Source organism: Taeniopygia guttata, chromosome 9 (assembly GCF_048771995.1).
Source record: "Taeniopygia guttata chromosome 9, bTaeGut7.mat, whole genome shotgun sequence".
In the NCBI taxonomy this organism is placed as follows: Eukaryota; Metazoa; Chordata; class Aves; order Passeriformes; family Estrildidae; genus Taeniopygia; species Taeniopygia guttata.
In genome coordinates, this window is record NC_133034.1 from 22292322 (window position 1) to 22317668 (window position 25347).

Consider the following 25347-nt stretch of genomic DNA (forward strand, 5'->3'; position numbering starts at 1 on the left):
CTCCCGGGGCGGCTTTGGGGAGGGAGAGCCTCCCTCCCTGCTCTCCTGTGGACTGAGAATTCGGATTTAAACAACCAGACAAGCTATTAATTTACCCATGCTACCCAGGGTCCTGAACCCAATTAATTTCTAATAATTACAGCCCAAGGGGGCTGGAGAGATCCCTCTGCCTCTTTCTAGCCTTGCCACTTCGCGGCACCGAGGTCAGCATATAATAATAAAGTGTATATTTTGAAAGTGATCAGCAGAACAGTGAGTTATTGCAATGAATGAAAATTGTTTCCATTTTGGCTAATTGAGCCCGTGGCTGAAAGCTGGAGTTCTGAGACTAAATAAAGAGGACTGTTTTATTTCGACGTGGGCTGGAAATCCCTGCACAGCTTTTCGGTCACCCAGCAAGAAGCTTAATTTCTTACCAGCAAACCTGAAATCAAGCGTTGGGTAAACAGTATTAATAATTGCATTACAATGATTAAATTAATCTTACTGGTAGCTAGGAGAATATAGATTGAGATTGAATAACACGATGTAAAGTTCACTGCACAAAGACAATAGCACGACAAATACCTCGATAAAGAATTCCAACTTTTCTCCAAGTAGACTGCGGGGCTTGTTCAATTATAATGTAAGGAAGAGAAAATTTCCTGTTACGGGGAATGCCCTGAAACCTATGGATAGAGGGGTGCCTTTGGTCTCCCAGCTTGTACTAGAAATATGTTTAATTCCACCCCTCCATCCGGAAAAAATATTTCCCCAAATTTTAATCTCTGTTTCTGCCCGTGGATCTGCTGAAACCACCCCGGGAAGGGAGCGGAGGCTGCCCGCACCAACGAAACGGAATTCCCGGGGGGCTGCCCGGGACTTTTCGGGGAAGGGGGCGAAGCTGCCGGGGCCGAGCGGGCGGTGCCGGGGGCGGCCCGGGGACGGTGACCGGAGCCCCGGGAGGGCGGTGTGGCACCTGCCGGGCTCCCGGGGCCGCAGGGACGGCGGGCAGGTGGCGGTGACAGCCGGACACGGCCAGGGACAGGGCTGCCCGCCCGGGAAAACCGCATCTGTGCCCCCGGCCCCGCACGGGGAAGGACGCGCATCTCTGCCCGGGCGGCGGCTTTGTCGGGGTCTCCGCTTAAACCGGGGCTGCGAGAGGTGGGGGGGTTTGCAAAGTTCATGGGTGTTTGTATTTTTGTATTTCCCCCAAGTGACCCGGCTCCGCAGGTGTGGGGGTGTGTGAGGGGTGATTTGGGGACAGCTCGGTGCAGCCCCGCGGGGAAAGGGGCGGTTTGCGAGCGAGGTCGGGGGTCGGGCAGTGCCGGGACCCCGAGCGCAGCCCCGGTCGAGCATCCCACGCTCAGCCCGTGGCTGCTCCTCGCCTCTCCCGGGGCACCCCGATGGGTGCAGGGGGCTGGGGGAGTCCCCTGCCCTCCTGCCCCTCCTGCCCCTCCTGCTCCGGGGCTGTGCGGTGCGCCCCTGCCCGGCTGCGGGGGGATGTGGAGTGGGCAGACAGCAGCTGCATGTCCTTAAAAAAAAATAAAAAATATCCAAGTTACAAATGAAAAAGAACGATTGGCATCAAGGACGGCTCCGCAGTGCGGGTTCGAGCGCTTGCACCCGTCTGCCGCGCGTTCGGGGCAGCCGCGTGGGATCCGCGCTGCCCCCGCCCCACGCGCGGGGCTCCACGGGCGGCCCCGACCCGCAGCACCGGCAGCCGGGGGGTGGGATTGAAGGGGGAAGGGGCGATGCTGAGGATTTTATTAAAACAAAAAAGTTGAGCAGCGTGTATGTACTGGCGCAGCCCCGAGTCTGAAAGATTGTAATTTTCTTTTATGGTGTCTGGCAGGATTTGCAACAGATATTAATGGGAACATAAATAGCGCATGGAAGGTATTGAACAAAACTGTTTAATGCAAGGAGGTTGTACCGGGGGAAAATCTATACGTAGTTTGGATTGATTCATACCTCGGACATAGCCATCCCCTAAAGGAGTTCCCAATTTCTGCGCGCTCCCTCTTTGATTGGCAAACCCTGTAATTAAAACAGATTAGAGCGGTCGGTGTTGCTGTTTTTAAAACGCTTTTTTTCTGCCCAACTGGTGGTGGCTGAGCCGTGTTCAAGGTGGCGAAAAAGCGTACGATTTCATGGTACGCGTACATAATAAAACATGTAATCAAATTATATCTCCCTGTCTATATATGCGGAAAGATCTACGGTAATTGCTGCCGGGTGAGAATAAACTATTTGAACGCTGCAAAGACTCCAGAACAGTATTAATATCCCATTAAAAAAAAAAAAAAAAAAGGGGGGGGGGAGAAAGAGAAAATAAAGGTGTCGCTTCTCCCCCAGCCCTTGCCCCGCGGGAGCGCGGGTGTCCCACGCTGTGACCCCTCCCGGTGCGCACCGGCGGAGCGGCTGCCCCGCGGCCGCGGCTGCGCGCCTCGTCCCGGCCCGTCCCGGCCCCGGTGCCGGCTGTCAGGGTCCCCACCGGCGGTGATGGATCGCTGCAAACTTTTTTTTGGCGGCGCTGAAATGTTGAAGAGCGGGGGGGAGCCGCCCGTGCGCATGTGCGAAGGTGTCCAAACTGACAATGCTGGAGAGATAGCGAGCCGGGATTGAGAGAAAGGGAGAGTGTGTGTGCGGGAGAGGGAGAGGACAGAGGGAGAGGGGGAGCGAAAAAGGAGGAAAAGCTCCGGGAGGAAAAAAAAAAAAAGCCCCCCCCTACCCCGAGCCCACGCCAGCATCGGCCGCGGGACTGGCAGCATGCGATCCAAGGGCAGGGCGAGGAAGCTGGCCGCAAGTAGGTGCAATACCCCTTTCTCTTGGCTTTTCACCCTCCCTCTCTGCCATGTTGCATAGACATGTCTGGTGCGGCGCGGAGCTCGCAGGCAACCTGCAGCATCCCCTCGCAGCCTCCCGGCCCGGCCCGGCCCGGCCCGGCTCGGCTCGGCTCGGCGGGGACCGGGGTGGGGGGTGAGGCGGTCAGAGCCGGGCCGGGGGCTGCGGGCGGCCGGCGGGAGGTGGGGAAGGAGTTGAGGAAAAGTTCAGTGGCGAGCGCTGGAAGTTGCTGCCGCCGCCGGGGGCTGGGGTAGGGGGGGGTCGGGGGAGGGGGGTGCGGGAGGCTCCGGGCCCTATAGTGGGCGCTGTGGGCTGCGGCAGGGCCGGGGGCCGCGGGGGCCGCGGGGGCGGCGGCTCCGCGGGGGCGCGGAGGGGCAGCGGCGGCTCCGCGGGGGAGGCGGCGAGCGGCCGCAGGTAACGGGAGCGGAGCCACCGGGTAACCCCGCCAAGCTCCCCGCCGGCTTGTGCCCGAAAGAAAAGCACCGGGTTGTGCCCGAAATCACCGCCTTGTGCCCGAAATCACCGCCTGGTGCCCGGCTCCCCGCGGGCACCCACCCGCAGCGCTCCGGGATGCCCCGCGCGGTTCGCCGGGGGACAGCGGGGCTCGCCGGGCAGCGCGGCCCGCTGGAGTCGCCCGCTAAAAGTTGATGTAAATGTTGTAATTTCAGGCGATTTTCCAGCACTTTTTTTTTTTATACAGTTTGGCCGCCCGAAGGTCTGTGTTCCGCGAGGCGAGGGCTCGGCCGTCCACACGCAAAGCCCGACTTACTTAATTATTTGTCTTACTCTCACCCCATCTGTTTCTCCTTTATGATAGGGATCTCTGCTTTTAACTGCTGCAGTGTTGGGGCTCCTTTTTTCTTTTATTTTTTTTTTAAAGTCTTTATTATTTTTTGAAAAAATTAGGGATTCAACAACAAAACTTCGCCAGATTTCGCGTCCTATTTTAAAAGCAACTGATGTCTTTATTTTCTCTGACACATCTGGGCAAGTTTCATTTGATATCCATGGCGATGGCGACTCACATTCCCGAGTGAAAAAAAAAAAATGGGCAGGAGGAAAAAAAGTCAGATGAAATGTTGCATAAGTTGCGTGACGTAAAAAGCAGATGCTTATTTACTCTTTATTTGTGAAGAGGGAAAAAATAGAGAAGCGTGGAAAAGGGGAAGTGAAAGATGTCTCTGGATCATCATCAGCTTTTCTCTGAACCTGAACAACAGCAGCAACCTGCGTTTGATTAGGTGATCTCAAAGTGGATAGTCCAGCGCCCTTAATTTGAAAACAAATATATTTTTAAATCTCAAGGTTGCCATCCGTACTTCGGAGCTGATTATGGGGGAAAAATTCTCCCATCCCCGACAAAATCCGCCAGGTTTCCTCGCCTCTCCCTTGCTTTGCTGGCTGCGCAGCGGTGCGGGGCTCCTGCTGCTGCTCCTGCTCCGGCTCCAGTCCGCGGGCGAGATCCGATCCACTGCAAACTTTGCGCGTCCTGCAGCAGCAGCAGCAGCAGCAGCAGCACTTTCCCCTCCTAGACAGATGTGTTGCATTAAATAATCCTTCGGTTACAATCGACTCATAAAGGAAATCATATTTAAAAAGCCGGGTTTTATTTCTTTTTTGTGTTCCGAAAAGCTGCTTCTTTCCCCCCTGAAGAGCGTCTCAGTTTCATGGCAAGTGGAAGGAGGGTTGGAGGCGACCTCTTTAATTTAGTCGTTCGAGAGAAAAAGGTTTTAGCTTTTCAGTTCTTTCTGTCCGAGTTAGGAACAGGAAAATACTTTGTAGCCTTCACCCTTTTACGTGGAAAAGATACAGATCGGGATAAAGCGCATTTCTTGTATTATTTCACTTTTATTGCTTTATGCGTGAAACAAAAAAATCGCCCCGATTGCGTGACTGTCGCCAATACCCAGGCAAGATTTTCCCTCTTAATTAAAGAAAAATACCTGGAGGGTATTTTCTTGACCTCAGTGTAAAATTGCTAAAAAATAATTTTGTGGCTTTGCCCCCCTCTTAAAAAAAAATAAATAGAAAAATAATTCAGAAGGAACAAAAAGAGCCACGCGGGGAATAGGCAGTGAATTTTTTAAATGCCCAGCTGTAGAAATAAGGGAAAACACACGCTGGAGTGGGTCTGGCCGCCCCGCTCTCGGGACAGGGGTGAGGAACGGGGTGCGGGGAGCGGCCCGGGGGGTGCGGGCCCGGCCGGCCGCATCCGCGCTGCACCTGCACGGGCATCCCGACCCCGGGGCAGCTGCTTTTCCACTCGGGTGGGTTTGTGCCCGCCTGCTGGAACCCTATCCCCGAATAACCCCCGCCCCAGCACGGCCCGGGGTAGCCCCAGCCACCCAGTAGCCTCATAAAGAGACAGAAGGTGATCAGATTAGGGGAACACACGTGAATAAGGAGGCACTTGTTACTTTTACACTTTATCGCCACTTTTTTACAGGCAATTTAGTGCAGTCAAGGTAGATCCAGATCCCTCTAACCATCTGAGATAGTAAAATAGCACTTTCCTAAGTTTCAGCAGGTTTTCCTGCGCCTGTAATTTGCCTCGGTTTAGTACTTAAAAGGCTTGATTGAAAAACAGAGCCGGCAAGTTTATTTGCCTGTTTAAGACTGTCCGGGAATTTGTTTTCGAGCAGGGAGATGTTTGCCGTGTCCCGGCTGCCGGGTCTCTCGGCGAGGCTGTTTATTTGCCATCGCTTCACCATCGCCTCCGGGCGCCTGCAGCGCCGCGGGCACCGGCTGCCCGTGCCCCGGGCCCGGCGGTCCCTCTGTCCCTCGGTCCCTCTGTCCCTCCGTCCCTCTGTCCCTCGGTCCCGCTGTCCCTCGGTCCCTCTGTCCCTCTGTCCCTCGGTCCTTCTGACCCTCTGTCCCTCGGTCCCTCGCACCCCGCCCCACCCGGCCCGGCCCCGCGGCTCGGCACCGCCCCGGCACCGGGCTCGGCTCAGCCCGGCTCGGTCCGGCTCGGCCCGGCGGCATCCCCGGGCGGCTCCTGCGGGCACGGGGCGCTGCGGGGACGGGCCGGACAATCCCATTATGTGCCGGGCATATTTTCACCAGGCGCTTCATTAACCCTTTTCAGGGCGGAGAGCGCGCGTGTGGCTGTTCGCTCCCTCTTTCTGCCCTTCCTTCATTCCTTCTCTCCTCCTCGGCTCTCTCTTACTTTCTTTCTCTCATCTTTTCTTTTCTTTCTCTCATCTTTTCTTTTCTTTCTCTCATCTTTTCTTTTCTTTTCTTTTCTTTTCTTTTCTTTTCTTTTCTTTTCTTTTCTTTTCTTTTCTTTTCTTTTCTTTTCTTTTCTTTTCTTTTCTTTTCTTTTCTTTTCTTTTCTTTTCTTTTCTTTTCTTTTCTTTTCTTTTCTTTTCTTTTCTTTTCTTTTCTTTTCTTTTCTTTTCTTTTCTTTTCTTTTCTTTTCTTTTCTTTTCTTTTCTTTTCTTTTCTTTTCTTTTCTTTTCTTTTCTTTTCTTTTCTTTTCTTTTCTTTTCTTTTCTTTTCTTTTCTTTCCTCCTCCTTTATTCCCCTCCTTCCCTTTTTTTTCCCCTCCTTCCCTTTTTTTCCCCCCTCTCCCTGCTTTCTATCCTTCTCTCTTCCTCAGGGCCATCAGCCACGCCTGAATTTGGGACCAACTTTGCTCTGCGGTGCCTCCTGGCTGCTCCCGGGCCACCCCGGGCCGGCCGCGGTGCTGGGCAGGGAAAGGACACAAAGGAAAAGGACGGTCCGAAAGGCGAGCCCGTTATTAATACAGCCCCGCTCGTAAATGAAAAATGTAACTCTTGTTAATTAACGCTGTTTACACGGGGTACAAGAAACTTAAGAAATGTTTCTACAAAGGGGAAGGAACTGTTTACAAAACTCTTTCAAAAGTGTGACATATTGCTGCAGTTCCAGCACTAAAAAGCCAAACACACTTACACGCCTTTGAAGTTGGCTGGCTGAGGCAACATTATTTGACTGGGATTCCAATATTGCTTGTGGGTATAACTAATGGCTTTTACCTAGTTAGTGGGCTGGGAGGGGCGAGGGCCTGGGCGCCGTGGCCATTGGGTCCCTCTGGAGAGCTGGGGCTGGCTCCCTGCCAGCTCTGTACAATGTCAACATTGAATATTTGAATTCCCAGACTCTATTTAACAACTTTCTAAATAAATAAACTCATTGTGTGTCTGTGTTTAAAATTATTTCACCTCTTTCATGAAAGCTACAGCATCTTATTACACTGGCCTCTCGGGCTGCTTTTCCCCCTTTTCTATCCAAACAAATACAAACGGAGCTGAACACTTTTGGTTTTTTTTTTGTTTTGTTTTGTTGTTTTTCACTGTCTCCTATCTCTCCCCTCCTCATTTTCTGTCTGTCTTCTCACAAAGCACGACTGGCAGCTGCTCGGACATCCCACCACATCCTCAGTGGGACAGCTCTGTGCACCCTGTTATCTAATCATAACTAAAACCAAAGCCAGGTTCACCAAGTCGGTTAAATATTAATCATTTCTAAAAGGAGGCCCAAGTGAGTGCCATTGCTGCAGCAGTGCCCTGTACATACTCAATCATTTTGGCTGCCCTACCCTAGGCGGGCTCCAGGGACAGCTTTCATTGTTGTTTGCCATAAATGGCTATTAGTGTTCATATTCACCTATTCACCTACTTATTTAAGTGCACATAAGTGTGGATGTGGCTGTGCTCATGGAGAGGTGTGCACACACGTGTGTTCAGAACATACTTTTCTGCTTATGCCACGGGGATATATTTATTTATGTGCATAATAGCTATGTCTGTGTGTGCACATACAGAGAAAAGCAGGTAAATCAGTTTGATATTTGCAATCGTAATTAATATATGTACAGTGTATAGTTTAGAGAGAGATTGTGGTATGCACAGGCTGCAGGGGTGCTTGTAGTCCTGACACCAATATCTGTACACCCACAAAGGCTCTGAAATGTTCTGGGTGCATTTAGGGAACACAGTACTGATGTGCAGGAGACTGGGTGTTGTTCCCTGGGATGCTTCCCAAATACACGAATTGTGTGCTTCCGTGGCAGGAATATCCATTGTAAAATATTTATTGCCTTCCCATGGAAGTAAAGGTGGCTGGACAGAGAAGGCATTTCTGCCTTTCCTGGGGAGCACAGCTCCCTGATAAAGCTGTCTGAGTTGCTGAAGAAGAAATTGGGATGAATTTTCTGCCAGGACAGGTATGTGTTGGAAGAAAGAAAGTGTTGGTGGTTACTCCCGCACCAGGAGGATGAGGAAAGGGCAGTGGAGAAGCAGATGGAGTTTCATAAATCTCAGCTAATGAAACCTTGTCCACAGAAATTGCCTTGCTTTGCAGTAAACCACTTTTTAAACAAATGTACATTAGCTTTGGAAGGGCTTGTTCAGACACTTAGGTTTCCAACCAAGAATTCACAATATTTGTTTATTTAAAATTTAACTAGGTTTGCTGTCATTTTTGGAGCAAGTCGGTGTTCTTTTGCTGTAATTCAATACAATCAGTTTTACATCATTTCAGTTTAGTCAGGCACGAAGTGGCTCACAAAGAGCAGAAAGAGGTTTAATCCCACATCGTTTTCAAACTAGCAGATGCAAGTGTCATGTTATTCAGTAGACAGAGCTAGAACTGGACAAAGGCAGATTGGAAATGAAGTTTATATTTTAAGTAGTGAAGGTATTTAACCAGTAAAACTATTTATTGAGAGCCGGGTGGGTTTCAACATCAGTGGAATTCCTTTGTCTTAATTAAGGTTGGCTGTTTTTCTAAAAAGATATGAGCTAATCCAAACAGGAATTAATTTAGGGAATTCCTGTAACCTGTGTTATACAGGAGTAGCAGACCAGACCACTCTTCCTGGTTTTATAATCTATGCACCCAGTTAAAGCAGTGCAGTTTCATATGGAGACACAAGCTCAAGGCTGGGCTCACAGGAATGCACTTAAAAACGAAATGGTCATTAACAAAACCCAGGTTCAACTCCGACAACGCAGAGCCAACATCTGGCACAAAGTGTTTTCCACCCTCAGCACTCCTTACCTGGATCACAGGCACCCTCAGAAGTGCCCAGGTCTGAGGGCAAAGGCAGTGATGGTTTTTTCAAAGATGGGAAGGAGGAACGGGGTGTGGGAGCTGAGGTTTGGATGCAGAGAGCAGGGTCTGGGGTCGGTGGTTTGATCACTGCTCTGTGATGGATTTCCAGTTCCTGCCATGCTCCTGTGCAACAGGTCCCTGCTGCTGTTCTTAACACCCAGACAAGACCAGCAGAGATCATGATACAGACCAGTAACATCAGCAAGAACCTCCAGGACCCCTTTGCTGCAGGATCTGCTGGAGGGAGGTGTTTGCTGGCAGAGAAAAAGCAAGGTGGGGAAGGGGATGGAGAAGCTGAGGAGAAGTGGGTGTTGCTGTCCTCAGGACTCTGTCTCTTTTTTTATGCTGCCATTTTAAATAAAAAAATCAAAATTCGCAGGGTATAAAGAAACCCTGTCTGATCACTCATTGACTTCATGTTCCCTCCCTTTTGTTTGCATTTCCAGGCTGTGCCGAGGCATTGCCTTCTCCAGTGCTGCTGGAAGAAAGGGCAGCCACGGATACGTGTGGGAGGAGGGAAGCTAGCCTGCAATGAATATTGTATTTGGTGCTAAATATGTAACAAAGAGAAAGAAATGTGAGTTAATCCAGCAATAAGAGCCGGGAAGTGAAATATAATTCGTTTTATTTCAGGGTTTAATGCTGTGGTCTGTTTCAGTGAAGCATTATCTTTTAAACTGGGATATACACAACGACATAACCCCCACTACCTTGAGGGAATGTCAGAGTTTGATCTCCGAATAAAGGAAATTCAGAGTTAAGGCTGAAATGTACCACATGGCCTCCAAGTCCCAGGAACAACAGGAGGCAAGGAAGTAGCTAAAGCTATGGGCTGCACTTTAAAATGAGTCCAGCACTCCTTGCAGATCCACAACACGGCTTGAGCTGGGATTTGTATTGGCTAGAGAGAGATCTGTGATGGTCTTGAGTCTTTTCGGAAATCTTGGCTGATCTGTGATGAGCATGAGAGTTTTATGGTGGAAGGATTACAGTTCTGGGCTTAATTTATGCAACAGAAGCACTCTTGTCTCCTTTGACACCGATAGCTTTTGTTTAGAAAATCTTATATTGGAGCAAAAGTTTGGTTCAGAAAAGAAACATACCCAAGTTACAGCTTTATTTCTTTTCCGAAGAATGGCTTTTATGTCTGAATGGGTGCACTACATTTTAGCCTGTTTAAACTCCAAACTAAATTTAAATTGCCTGTAAAATAATCCACAGAATGGAAACTGCCACACAATCGTAGCCCTTGCTCCCTGACCCAAACCCATATTCCATTGCAAAGCAGTGCGCTGCTCTGTTCCGTGATTACAGTAAGTTAGAAACCAGAAGAGCAAGACTTCTATGAATAGGTTATTTTTGGCAATTGCATCACCAATTATGTATAAAATTTCAAAAAATATGGGTTCTGCCAGTTTGATCTCTGAGAAGGATACAGAAAATGAAAGCTTTGAGACTGCTGTAACATCATACTATTTTGTCTATTAGATATCATTAGATTACCAGAATACTGAGACCTTCATATCAACCAGCCTAACAAAAATTTCCCAGGTGGTTTAAATTAAAAAATTAGCCATAAATATATTTTGTATAATGTAATTTATTATGGATGTTTATTGTGTGCAGTGGGAAAATGTTTGGTTTCGGATGATCTTACCGTATAACATGTGCCTTACTGAAACTGTTTATACTGAGGCAGCCTGGAAAAGCCCCAGTTTAATGCTGAGACTGGCCGGGCTACATGCTCTGAAAGCCACAGGAAGGCAGAGCCCTTCCCCTGGAAAGCCAAAGGGGCAACAGCATCTTGTGTGGGACATGTGCAGCATAAAGTAGGCAGTGGGGAAAGAGCTGAGTGACAGAGAAAGCTGAAGGATGGCTCAGGGCAGTGTTGTTTTGTAGGGAAAATGGGATAAAAATGATACCAGCTCGCAGCAGGTCCTGTTATACTGGGATGGGAAGATCGCTGGTGTCCAAGGGATACTTTTCTCCCACATCCCATGTTTTATCAAGGCCTCCTTTTGTTTCAGCTGGGTGTGGTGAGCAGGGGTCTCTGCTGATGCCCACCCATGACTCCAGATTTGCCCATCTGCAGCACAGAGAGGGGATTAAGCTGGCCTTAGGGACCCAGGGGTTCCTGTGATGGACACATCCACCCTCTGCTGGGATGCTGCAGCAGGGAGCTGATGGCTTCAGAAAAAAGATCTCCCGCCTCCTCTCCCGCTCTTCTGCACAAAGTCCACATGCTGGCAAGGGTGAAATCATTCCTCAGTTTAAAAAAAAACAAACCCTCAAAAACTTCCTCCCCTGCCCCAAGCTCCTTCACACATGTATTAACACCAAACTGGCAAAGCCAATGGAAAAGGATTTTGCGTTTTGGCAGCAGAGCTGGCTCAGAGCTCACTGCGGGCCTTATCCCAAACCCACTGGAGCTGAAGGAGCTTGTACCGACTTCAACGGGCCTTGGGCTGGCTCTGGCTGGGAGGAATCTGCTTCCCTTCATCCTTGGGGGAGGGGGTTATCAGCAGCTTTTGCTCTGCGGTGAGCCCCAACATGTGATGCTGTAACAGATACCTGGATTTACATCAGTCTAAGTGAATTAGGTTGGCCCTATAATCTGGCCTCATTTAAGAGTCATTTTAGCCATTAGGATGAAATATGAACACTGCTGATGGGGGGACTGTGGTGACTCTGAATCCTTGTTTCCCACCGTGCCCCATCTCCCCCGTGGGCTGAGGACCTCTGAGGGCTGTGGTGGTCACTTGGGGGGTGTTGGAGGGGTCCAGCACCCCTTGCATTGCAGGGCTCTCCATTCCAAGGGCTGTGGTTCTCCAAACAGCCTGAATTTGTACCTTCTGAACAAATGGCTCTGCTGCTGAAGGTACCTGGTTCCTCCAGTAAGTGCTCCATTTATTGCCTCCTGATTTCATCTCAGACAAACAGAAGGTTTGCGAGAGACAAGCACTGACTGCTGGAAAAAAAATCACCCCAAACATGTCTAAAGCACAGCTTGAGTTGCTGGTGGTGCCTATATTTTTGATTTAAAAACCATTTAACATTTCCAACGTTTGACAGAAATGATTCACCTTCCCCTCTTGAAAACTCTTTGCAATTTGAACTTACCGTGGCACGTTTTATTTACTTGCACCTTGGTGAGGAATTAAGCAATGCTTTTGGTGAGTTTTAATCTTTCTCATTCTCTTTGTGGCTCTGCATAAAGAAAAAAAAAGGAAATATGTTGTTTGAAATAATTTTGCAGTGATGTTTCTATTTTACTTTTTTTAGGCTCTTGATGTATTTTTGGCTACAGGGACTGGCATGGAGCATTGGTCTAAGAATATACAACACTGAAAAGCAAAGCAATATCAGCTGTATATGAGCTAACTGCACTGCTTTTTAGTTTTGCTGTTTCACTGTTACTAATGATGATTTACAGCAATAATGAAGACTTCTTAATTGTAAAATAGAAACAGCATGAGATATTCGTCATGATTCTCTCAGTTCATACAGAAAACAATATTTCAGTAGTCACTGACTGCCTGTGAAAATGCTATTAAGCAGCTATGCACTGCCTGAATAATTACTGTCCAGGAGTTTGTGCTTCCTAATAAAGCCAAGGTAGCTGAGAAATGAAGAAATGATGCACTAGGTCACTCCAGATGATGCAGATCAGAGAGATCTGAGTGAACAAACCAGTGTGCAATGTCTTTAGTATCAGTGACCAGCCTCAGAATGTGAGAAAAGGTGAAATGATCTGTACTGTACCAATGCCCTGAGTGGAAACTGAGCTGAGACAGAGCCAGAAGGAGCGGTGCAGAGTCAAACCCAGAACGGGATGAACAAACCTTCCCAGCTGGGGTTTCTACCATACACCAAGCTGAAGAATCAGTCCTGGACCAAACACAGAAGATTTATTTCCAATCTGACATTATTATTTATTATGACTTGAATTAAAACAGCAACCACAGAATGCAGCCAGCCTGTTGTGCTGAGCTCTGTGCAAACACGGGCAGCCTGCACAGAGCTTAGGCCCTGAGAAATGCAGATTAAACTTGGGGCCTGCTGCCCTACACACGCAATTACAGCATCACTGGAGGCAGTAATAAAATCCTGAGGAGAAATGGATGCTTTAAGGAAAATCCACGGAGTCAGGACTCCATGGCTTGCACACGGGTGGACGTGCTCCAGCTTTAATCACATCAGCCCTTTCCTCCTACCAGCAAACGGCCCCCCTGGCTCTGTTTTAACTGACCCTATTATTTTTGGCCGTGTCCATAATCTTGGGTGATCAAGCTGCATTAAGCTATGAGTATCCTTGCAGGATCACCTGCTTGCTTTCAAAGAAAACAGCTCTGAGATTCTTAGGGAAGGAAGAGGGCAACGCCGGCAGGTAATCCAGTCCTATAAAATCCTGGGTTGTGGTTCCAGCCCGCCTGCCACGCGGGCGCTGCGAGAGGGACCTGAGCGCTGCGGCTGGCGAGAGCCAGCAACCAAAAAGTCCCTCAAGCCTATAAGGTTTATTAAGGTTCTTTTTAAGTCCCTGCCAATAAAAAGGGTCCACACAACCTCTGAGTGAGGCTCCATAAGCTTGGTTTTATGTTCGGATAATTTGGAGCCAAACTGTCACGGAGTTCACATAGCGAAATACCCCATGGAGCATCGCAAACTGCGAAGAAAATATATCGAGGAAAGGGAGGACTGATAATTTTATGGTTTTCCTTGAAGTTAAGCAGTAAAATGGGCTTTATTTAGCAATTTCCGGACTTCTGATTGCAATTTTGTTACCAACGTAACGGTTTTCGAGATAATGTTTTGTAAATAGGGAGAAACGTTAGAAGCCAAGGTTCTACAGTGCTTGGATCTGCCGTGGGAAGCAGTGCCACACACTCCAGGTTCCCAAAATGGATCAGACCTGGATTGACTTTTGGATCAGACCACTGGGTAGGGCACGGCAGCAGCACTCAGCTCTGCTGTGAAAGGCTGGAGGTTGAGCCCAGCGTGGCTGGGTAGCCCCTGGAAGGGATAGTCCTTTAAAAAAACAGGAATAGTTTGACCTAGGTCCAGGGATGAGCAACAAATCTTCTTTTTGGAGGGTGAAGCATTTCTAATTTGAAATACATTTAAGAGCTCTGTTTTTTACAGGTGAGGTGTTCATCACAATCTCCAAGCTCATTTTCTAAACCAGGCTATTAAAATCACTTGTCTCTCAGCCTTTTGGGTATGTGCAAATCTAGGTCCAGAATTCACAAGCTAAAGCTCCACTATGTCTGCTCCTCACACAGTAACTATCTTCCACTTGGCATGGCTCATCTTTTAAAAATCTATTTTACAATGTAATAATTCACACTCACTTCTCTTTGGGAAGTCGTTTATAGAAGGTATATTAAACATGGCTGGGCACTGGAGGGAGTACTGCTGATACATGCAACAGCTCAAAATGTTGAGGGAAGTGGTTCTGGATATGGGAGAAGATGCCATCTTGACCTTGGCGGTTTGTTTATTAGACACTGAATCACAGACATTTCTTCTTCCAGTTCCAACTGGTCTGAGGGCTCAAATATAACCTTAATAGCTCTTTCTGGGGTTTTAAACAGAATTTAGACCTCATCATTGCTCAGTGCTATTTATGTAGCTTGAATGAAACAAGAGAATGAAGAGACCACCGTGGGAAAGAAAAAAGGTGAAGAAACTAGAGAAAAAAAGGGAATATGCATTCCAATGACTGTATTTCCTTTTCATATACTGCACTTCCTGGTGCCACAGAGGAGAGAGAACAAAAAAATATTTGATGTCTTTTTACCCACTTTGTTTATGCACCTTGTACATATGACAGCCAGTGACCATCAAACTCTGCCTGCCAGTGTTCCTAGAAAGAGGGGCTGTGTCTCACTGTCAGCAGCAAAAGGAGCACTGGAAATAAGGTGGAGGTGACCAGAGAGTAGGCAGGGATGGAGGGGGGAAGAGGACTGGGAAATGGGACATGTCTGATGGATTGCTGTCAAACCCCTGAGCAGAGGGAGCCAAACAAATCAGCTCTGCTGGCACCTTTCTGCACAGGAATAATTCAGGACATCTGTTTTAAGAGATGATTGGTGCTTTTCATATACTAAATAGGCCTTGAATATGCTGTTCTCCTGCTTTCCTCTCCTTCCCCAGTGCTATACCAGTTACATACAAATACATAACAATATATTTATGCAGGATCTCAGCAAGATAATACGGCTAAATCACTTCTGTGCATCTTGACCTCCTGCTTAGTCTCTCAGTGTAAATTAAGGTGCTGGGCTTACTCTTCAGGTCCATATATTCCCTCTGTGCTCCTGCTGCAGAAATAGCTGTGCTCCATGGGTTGGTGAGGATCCAGCTGAAGCCTGCGAGGGCTGGAGGGAGCAGTGTTGCTTTAGGCTCCCTGCCTGAGGAGTGACATATCAGAAGTAATAAGTCTGAGCCTGAGCTGATGTCTAACAGCATCGGAGGGCGGGCTGGAAGGCTGAACTCCTGCAAAAATGAAAGCAAGGAATTTAACAGCAGTAAAAAAGAGGTTAAGGAAAGAACAAAAAAGGAAAGGAAATAAAAGTGATATGAATGGCTAGAAAAACAGCTACGTCCAAATATTAACCTCTACTGCTGTATTTTGACACTGGGCTGAGTTAATAGAAGTACATGGCTAATACACATTTAGTTGGAAGAAGGTACTTAATTTCAGAAAGTATCTGGATCAACTTAACGTGAAAATGTATTAGCAGAAGATATTTTATGTATGTCCAAATCTGCCAATAGCTTGAAGACATATTCTGCAGGAGGCTAGGAAGAGAATGTATGTTTTACTGGTGGGGTTTTAAGCCAAACTCTCTCATTCCTGAGGCTTCTTTTCCCTTTCTTCTCCATGATACCTTTTCCTCAACCATCAGAGGAGCAGGAGCAGGCAGACCTTTTCCCCAGCCTGTACCTTCTGTCAGCTGCAGGAGCCTCACAGACAGCACTGGCTTGGAGGGTTTTTTCCTCTTAGAATGTTAAAGGAGCAGCCCCAGAGCACAGGGGCTAAACTGGTGTAAAACTGGTGTGGGAGCAGAGCCCACTTTGGCAGGGGATGGACTCAGTGCTGGCTGCTCCTCCTGGGATCCATCCAGAGGTGGAGAAAGCAGATACAGGGCAATCTTCACTCTGTCAAGGTCTTTAGTGTTGAATGCTTAGAAGTGGAAAATAGTTTCAATTCCTTATAATAATGATTTTTCTCTTCTTTCTCTTCTCTTCAATTCCCTTCTAAAGAATTGAGAATAGTTTAAATCCTTTAAAATAAGGATTTTTCTCTTCAATTCTTTAAAATAAGGATGTTTTTTATCTTCTTTTGCATTTTGGTGTGTCCTTGGGGTTTGCATTCTTCCATAGGTATCATTTATTTCACAGCAAAGAATCGTGGTGAGACAGCCTGGACTTTAATTTCTGGGAATATCTTTATAGGCTTGTTTTTGTGGCCATATAACAACATTATTTTATCTATCCATCTCTCATTCCACTTCCTGATATACAGAATTATCAGGACTACCCATCAGTCACTCCTGTGTTTTCTAGCCCTCGGTACTGTGTCAGTTTTTAGGATACTTTCTCAGTATTACAGCTACACTGATCTTGGTGATTATTAAAGAATTATATTATATCTTTAAAAACTCTGTTGAGATGTGGAACACCATCTGAGGAAAAGTAAATTTTAGACTGGAGTAATATAATTTCTGGTTTCCTGAATGTTGAAGTGAAGAAAGGCCGTTAACTAAGGTATAATTTTTTTCAAGGAAAAAAAAAAAAAAAAAGCAAAAAGCAATCTAGAAGAGCAGGACATCTGCTTTTGTAATTATGTACTAAGGAACTGGGACTGTGCCCCACCTGATGTTGTCCTCCATAGCCTTTCCAGTACCCAGGCTGTCCAGCTGATTTCTTTCTGTGATTGCAACAGGATTTCTCAAGTTTTCAGAAGCTCACAGGGTGTTTTTGTGCACCTGATATGTCAGATGTCCTGAGAGGGGATGGGACATAGGGGTGGTGGGAGATACAGAAGTGAAGGTCACTCAGTACACAGAGAAAATAAAGATTTAAGGGTGACTGTGCATCTCCTGAGTTTCATTGCCACACAGTTTTGCAGGGACCTGCTCAGCTGTGCCACATCATGGTGAAATTTGCTTCTCTATTTTACACTTGCTTGCAAGATAATTAAAGAATAGAAGGGTCAGCTCTGTGCTGGGTAGAAGACAGAGTTCTTGCTTCCAAGTGTTTTGCTGTTTGCCCTGTAGGACACCATGGAATGTGTTTTGCCCCCTGCCCCGGATGGAGCTGTGTGTGGAGCTGTGATCTCAGGTACTGCTCATGTAGTGGTGGGTTTGAGCCAGGGGGTGATTCTGGGCTTTGGCAAAGTGTACTGCTGTTTTTTTGCTTTGTTTTTTTGCCTGCAGCAAAACTGGGGGTGTTTCCACCTCCTGGATGTAAGAACACGCTATAATAGGAGTCTCAAGGTGTCAATCCAGATCTGGTATCAAAATGTTCTTTCTCCTGTAATTTGAGACGAAGCTACAAAAATGGTTTGATGTCTTCTTGAGAAATAACTATTTTTTTTTCTGCAAAGTTTTTACTTGTTTAGTATTGTTCCTACTGGCGCTGGTTTTCTTTTCAGTGTTGGTTACAACATCCCAAAGCAATGGGAGGAAGAGGTTTTTTTCCTCCCCTGTGTGCTTTTTCAGATCATGTTGGAGATTAGCTTGGGGGAATGACAAACCACTCTGTTCCCAGCACAGTCTCCCCATCCACAGCTAAAACATTATGGGAATTGCTGTTGGATGCCACATCTTTGTGCTGCAGTCTTTAATGCCAACACTTCTGCTGTTTCTTCTTTCAGCGCCGTGATTCTGCCATGTTGACTGTACTTTCCTTGATGTATAGAAACCTTTATAAAAAAGGGAAAAATGAATTAATTTCTGTCTGCAGGTTTGGATGACCATCAGGCAGCAGCAGAATCCAGCGTGTTTCTCAGTTTCCTGCTGCCCTGGTCAGTGGTGTGCAAGAAGGGAGACGGTTTTAAGGGTGCTCAGGGCCTGCCTTTCTCCTGAACATTCACAGTGTGCTGTGAGAGCTTTGCCTGTTGCATTTGCAGTGGTGGAGGTGATTGAATAGCACCACCTTGCTCTGGTTTTGGTTAATAAGCAAGAAAAGATGTGCTAATCCTATAAGGGTGTCGGATAAAACCAGCAGAGCTGTCCCACAGGGGCTTTGCTGCCCGCAGCAAGGGTGAGGGGTGTGTTGGAGGCTGTTGCTGATAAGGAGCATCCTCTGGAGAGGACTGGAATTGTTGAAAGGACTCTCCAGCTTCTTGTGCTGCCCTCAGCACTGGGGTAAGGGGGATTTCCCGTGTTGGTGCTGGTGTTTCCCACATTTATGGGAACCACAGGCTTCCCAAAGCCAGCAGCCACCTCTGCTCTGAGCAATACCAGCAGCAGGAACCTGCTGGTCCGTGCAGAGTGTGCTAGAACAGCAGAGTGGGGGGTGAAAACTTCTGTTCCTGGTGCTTTGAAGATTTAGCTTTTTTTTTTTTTACCCCATGTAGAAAGGGACTTGCATGCCTGATGCCCCAGGTGAAAAATCCAGCCATATTAGAGGCTGGTGTGTGCTTGTGGGTGAAAATGTGTATCAGCGTGTGCTCTAGCACCTCTTAGCTGGCTTATCCATGGATTGGGGTTCAGTGGCACCCACGTTGTGGCTGGCCCTGTGAAGTCTGTGAAAAACCTGCAAATTAATTTCTGACCAGACTGAGGCATCATTTGCTGTTTAAAAATGGTAAATCTGCATTTATCCAATGTTAACAGATGTAACATAAATGAGTTCCTGTGCTGTCTGCTGGTCCACTAATGGCACTTGTTTGTAAGTGCTTTATGTTAACAGCTATTTGATGGTGCCCATTAGTTTTTCCTAGGTTAATGTTATATAATAAAGTGAATGCTGGCCAAAAGCAATAGTAATACGATAAACAAAAAATCCAAATGCTGGGTGAGAAATGTAATGGAGCGAGGGCTGAACTCTGGTGGGAGTTTGGTTTAATCTAAAGGTTAAAAAATGTTATAATTTGGGTTTAAGTAAATTGGCTCTTTAGTCCCAGAGGTCTTGCTCTTGTACTTCTTGTGCCTCCAAAGCTCCCACTAATGCCGATGGGAGTCTTGGGCGCACAAGAAAAGCGGGTTCAGGTACTAAAGTTACAGATTGGCTTGGACCAAAACCCCTAATCCAAATACCTCCGGCTTTTGAAAGCATTTGCCAATTGGATTTGAATCTGGACACAAACATTGTGGCTTGAGCTCATCTGAGCTCACTTACATCTGTGTAAATCTGTAGTATGGCCCTGATCCAGCAAAGCACGTAAATATGTGCTTAATTTGACTTCAAGGGGACTATTGTGCGCTTAAAGCTAAGCATGTGTTTAAGTGCTTTGCTGGACTCGAGTCCAAATACATGGGAGTCAATGAAATGACACCAAATAGTGCAGTGTAAGTGAGATCTGAAATGAACCAAAATGTTTGCATTTCTACCTGGAAATGAACACCCTGTTCACATCCTACGTATCATGCGTGCACTTTGTATTTTTATCCATCTGCACATAATGTATTCTTTACAGTAACCTGTCCATTCAGTACAGTAAAAAAAGAAATATACTTTGAATTTTCCTGCTCTATTACTCATATTTCATGAAATGTGTTCTTATGCCAAGTGTCTGTTTATATATATTTATACATGTTGTTTCTTTATTGATATTGGCAAGATACAAGAAGAAAAGAAATATTTTACAGTTAAAAACTTGTAAACAGTTTTATCCCTCATTTAAAACCTTTTTTAAAAGAGTTTACCTGATGTGGTCAAATTACTTTAACTTGTTTTTGGTTTTGCCAGTCTGACCAATATGAAAAGTATTTGTTAAACATACAGGTTTGTTTTTAGCTGAAAATACACATTTTAAACGTGTTTGCAATTAACTGATACATGAACATGCCCTTGCACTCAACTACTAAATGCCACTTTTGTACTTTAAATCCCACTTTTAGTGATTACCACGCTACATAAAGCTGTCAATGAATATTTTCACATGAATACATTAATGCTGTTAAAAGAGCATGGATTGCTTGTCAGCTGCTGCAACTCGCTGCAAAGAGAACACAAAAGGGTTAATTGAGCTCAGCCCTGCAAAGGTGGCAGAGGCATAGACTAGAACTGGGAATTAAACCCAAAACAAATACAAGATATAGCCCTTGTGCCTTGGTATGACAACCACAATGCAGACATAAAGAAGTGTAAGCTGCAAATGTCTGTAGGTTATTAATGAGGTAATAGAAGCAAAATTAGGTATCAGCAGGGTTTGGCTCTGTTTGAATAAAACTGAGATCTTTTATCTCAGAATATGCTAGGAAAGACTCATAAGCTGTGATTTGGTGGTCTAGGCTGTGCCCTTCTTGGTTGTGGGAGTTGACTCATGCCATTTAAACTCACCAGTGTTTTCCACTCAGGGCAAACAGATGTGGGATCAGATACAGAGAACGGCTGGCGGGGAAAAGGTTTGCATGGCAGTTTATGAGGAAAAATGCTTTTGTGTGCTTTCTTCTGAATCAAAAGGACATTTTGCACTTCAGCTTTGTGTGTCTGGAGAGAGGATACTACTTCTTGCAAAGCCAGTGTGGGGGAAGAACATGATGGCAGTGCAAAACCACCTCTGTGTCCAGCTGACCACTGCCCAGGCTGAGACTGGTTCTCTGCTGATTTCAGCAGCTTCCCTCGGGATTTACTTCACCCTGGATGAGGGCAGTATGGTCACAGAGTGCTGATCAAGTCTCGGTGTTTGTGCCCTGTAAGAGTAAACTTTTCTCCAAAATAATGGTAAAATACTGCTTTCCTGACTCTTGGAGAAGCTGAGAGGCAGAGATGCAGCTGATGCATTGTGGAGTGATCTGCTCTGCCCCAGTCCCTTCTCAGCCCCACTGTCTCTGAAGTAAGTGGCAAAACTCCCATTAACTTTAATGATGCAGAATAGACCCTAAATGGATAAGGTTTGTCTTTAAGAAAAATCACTGGGAGATTCAATTGCATCATAAATGTATTCAGTGGTTGTGAAGTGATTCTGGTGTACGCACAGCCAAACCCTGAATTCCTTCTCAAGTAAGTGTCTGGGTGAGGATTGATTGCAAATCCTGCTCTGAGTTACACCCCTGCTGATGGCATTCCTCCCTGTTTCCCTTGCATGGACAGTGCAGAGGCTGAGCTGCACAGAGCCTAACACATCTTGCTCCTGCTCCCCTTGCACAGGGGCTGGGAGGGATGGAGTCTGTCCCTATGGGTCTGCAATGCTCCTGGTGACCTGGAGCGGCACCTGCGGGGCGGTGGAGGCTGCACCAAGGGCGGTTTTGGCCCCTCAGCCTTTGAAGAGCTCTGGCATGATGTAATCCCAGCCCTGTAAGCTGCTGCAGGACCCTGGGGTTGAGAGATGCCCTATAAATCTCCGTCGCTGGGTTTTGTTACCTGCCCGCTCTGTTACATGACTGATGACTTCAGGTAAAGAATGGGCAGTGGAGAAACAGGTAATTAACAAAAACATCCTTCTGTGTTTTCTGCTCAGCTTCCGTGACTGGTGTTTTCAAAAGCTGGGCAGATATGATTTGTAGCCTCCCTCTTTCAGCAGCGCAGAGGCAGGGCTGGGTTTGAAACCTGGCAATCCCTGAATGCTTCCCCAGTTTCCTGCCCTTGCATTTGATGCAGCCAGGGCTGGTTTGCCAGAGAGTCGCTGGTATCCTCCTTGATGTGACGTTTTTGTGCTGCAGTTAAGTTGTTGGATTTATTTTATTTTTTTATTTTTTTATTTTTGTTTTAATTTTATTTTATTTTTTATTTTCTGGAGTGTGTGTTGCTTTGAGTGGCCTGGTGCAAGTGCATTAGCAAAGTGAGCCTGCTGTAAAATATTGCTGCATCCAGCTGCCCTGTCAATAGGTCAAGCTATTTGTCCCATCCAGACAGGGTGTCTAGCTCTCCTGGCAGCATCCCTTGCTTTAGCATGGGAAAACCTGTTTTGTTTAGCACTAGGGAAACAATATGTATAAATAGTAATGCTTGAACCTAAACACTCCTGTTGTCTTTATGCACAGGGTGCTGCGTTACTGGTTATTTTATGATAGATTTCTTTTCCCCCCACCCCTCCCTTCCAAAGGACTTGAGTCCCAGCCTGCAGAATAGCTGCTGTTGAGTGGAAGCATTCCTGCTATTTTCCCCTCAATTCAGAGGAAGCAATGCACTTGTTGTGTTACCTTGGTGAATCGAAAGTGGTTTTCACTTCCCTTAATTAAGCCTGCTTTGGTGCTGGCCCCTCCAAGATGGAGAGCGCAGCTCACTCAGGAGCGCTGCTGCTGATTTGAATTCCGAAATTCCTCTCCTTGCGAACTTCAAAGGCAAGTATATTGCTCTGTCTAAGAGGCACCAATTATGTAAACCCTGGGCTATTCAGTATGTTCCATAATTATTTATTTTCAGCGAAAGAGGTTTAACCCAAACTAGACAGAAAACTGGCATTTCTCCAGTTATTAGATTCTATTGAAAAAGGTATTAAACAATGGACAGGGTAACATGGTAGATTAGTGTCCCTTCATCTTCCTGACCTGGGCATGTGTCAGAACTGTACTGAGCTGACCAAAATTACTTTGATTTGATGGCCATTAAAGGTCAGGAGCAGAATGGGATCAGACGCCTTGGTTGAGGCTGAGGTACACAACATTATATATTGATAGTAATTAAGTTGTTTCATTTAATAAGCGCCATCAGATTTAAAGGCATTGTTACAGTATCGGGGCACTGAGAAGGAGAGAAGCAGCCAGGATATGGGCTGGGGGAGAGAGGGAGAGAGAAAGGGTTCTGGAATGAGTGAAATGTGTCCCTGGAGTAATTTTTTATTTTATAAACTGAATGCAAACCTGATGGAGAACTATGGAAATGAGCAGTCGTGCTGGATACATACACACACTCTCTCAATATTCCTATACTGTGGGTAATGAAAAGTGCCTTCAGGGATGGGGTGGCCTTACCATTCATCAGTGCCATAGCCTTAAGTGGGTAATAACTAAGAGCTCCCATATCTAGTGTGTATATAAATTCTAGCTCCTCAGTATATTTGCTTCAGACTGTATTTAATTTATACAATTCCTTAGCTTTAAAGCTGTCAATTGATAACATTCAATCTGTGAGCCTGACTGATAAAAAGGAAGGGAAGAAGTACTCTCCAGTGACTAGAGCAGGGGAAGGGTGTGGGGGCCAAAGATGCAAGTGGTGCTTCTTCAAGGCTTTGCTCCAAGGCCAAATGGCACCCACTGTCCCCCCTACCCAGTTATTTTTTTCTTTACCCTCCTGGGACACAAGCTGGTCCCTCTGCTTGGCAGGTGCTGGTTGTATCTACAGCAGGCAGCCACCTGCCATGAGGGTGGAGGTATCTCTCTTACCTCCAACAGTGATGAGAATCTGCCCCTGACCTTGTGAGTTTGGGAGATGCTGTCAGCGGTGGCTTCTCTGCCATCCATACTCTGGAGATGCCTGCAGGGTTAATCACTGTGTTTGGGAGGCTTGGTGATAGAGCCAACTGGCTTTTGGAAGGAGCAAGATAGAAAAGTCTACAGCACAGCAAAATAAAAGGAGATTGATAACTGGGGGCTTGGCAGGAATTAACTGTCCTGTGGGTGCACAGGTAGAGGTTGAACCTGGGCAGCATGTGCTTATGCAAGATCTGCCTCTGCTCTGGGACACAGCAGAGATGGGGGATGTGAGTCTCCATGACTGAGTGATGTGTCAGTCACTTAAACACTATAAAGAGGGCCAAGCTCTCATACTACAATAAATTTTGGAAAGTTGAAGGGAAAATGGCCAGGCAGTTTGGATTTCAGGTTGTGAACCAAATATTGCACGTTTTTCACTGCACGAGACAAACTGTTATTAACAGGACGCTTTGTTCTTGACCCATATTTCAAATGCCCCTGTGTCAGGAAGGGACTGGTCCAGAGCTTGGCTCAGTTTCCCTTCATTGTACGATGTTCTGGTTCCTCCTGACCCCAAGCTGCTGCTGGGCTGCAAAGACTTCCCAGCACCTGTCTGTCCCACAGGTGGCCTTTCTTGTGGCACAGTGACAACTCCTGCACGGGTGGCTGCGGTCACTGCTGAGACTCACAGAGGTGAAGCTCTGCAGACACTGGTGATTCCCACTGGCCAACCTGGTGCTGGTCCTGGTATGAGGCACACTGGGTTCTGCATCCCAGTTTGGGCTCTCTGGTCTGGAGGCAGTGAAACCACACGGTGCTGCCGAGTGGTTTGGCCAAGGCATTGGCCAGACATGTCCATTGGGATCCATCACAGGGGGAGGGTGCAGCAGAGCAAATTCTGGTCAGGGCAGATCTAGAGGAGAGCTGGCATCTGCTTCCCTGGTACAGGGTTACACATCTTCCTGATAGAGGGACCAGGAGGTTAACCTGGCTTTCAGGGTAATTTCTTTCACTATACAGGACTTTGAGAAATGTCACGTCTTGCATGTGGAAGCTTTTTAAAAGTAATTTAATATATTGATTGGAAAGGAACAATAATGAGAGTGGACTGGTTGGGCACTTTGTAGATGAGGCATGCAGAGATTTCTTGTTATGAAAGAGTCATGCTGGTGTGGACTTGTGTGTCTGTTGGTTTGTGTGGGAGGAAATCCCAGTTCCCATGGTGGTCAGTCCGTTCACTGAGGACTATGCAACCTGGCTTCCAGAATTCACCTGAAACTCCAAGCAGTGCCTTGAAATGCAGTTTGATAAGATTCTCTTTAATTCTGAGCTGCTCCACTAGAAGCCACTCGATGCTCAGGCTGTAGTGCTGTAATCTGAATAAAAGGAAGAGTAGTAACCTAGTAGTAGTGCCTGCGGGAGCAGGACAAGTATTCTTACGATTGTGTAGGATGGTCTGAACCCAGATGGTGTTTTATAAGTTCAGCTGTAGTTTTAAAAGGCTGGAACTTTGATGTTACTGTTGACGGGGGCTGTGGAGCACAGCTCCCACAAAGTTTGCTGGCTTCAGGCAGCTGAGAGTGGAAATGATTGCGTGGACCGGGAGGCGCCGGATCCGGCCAAGAGCAGTGTGGGACGAGCAGGAAGCGTGACGTGGGGCAGGCGGCCAGGAAGAGGATATGAGGAAGAGTGGGTACCACGTTCCTGGAAAGCTGGTCGTGAGGAAGTGCTCCTGGTCGTGGGTGGACACTGGTGTGGAGGCAGGATGCTCGTTTCAAGATGCACATCTAAGCAGAAACGTACTGGCCGGGCTGGATTTGGGTTTGCTTTGGGCTCAGATTCAGGAATTAAATTGGTTTTTGGCTTAGCAATGCCCCATCCATGCTCCTCACTGGAGACACTGTGTTTCTTTGTG

The 25347-nt window shown here is 46.8% G+C and overlaps 1 protein-coding gene across 6 annotated transcripts in view; it reads left to right on the forward strand.

Moving 5' to 3' along the window:
- The first annotated feature begins 2503 nt into the window (after window positions 1–2503).
- MECOM (MDS1 and EVI1 complex locus) overlaps window positions 2504–25347 on the forward strand; it is a 330796-nt gene continuing 307952 nt past the window's right edge. The window contains exon 1 of one of the 6 annotated variants that reach the window (XM_072933629.1): window positions 2504–2788. In XM_072933629.1, coding sequence (XP_072789730.1) covers window positions 2752–2788 — 37 coding nt within the window. In that variant the 5' untranslated portion in view covers window positions 2504–2751. The remainder of the gene's footprint in view (window positions 2789–25347) is intronic. The other 5 variants (XM_072933630.1, XM_072933631.1, XM_072933632.1 and 2 more) reach the window with 5 other exon arrangements.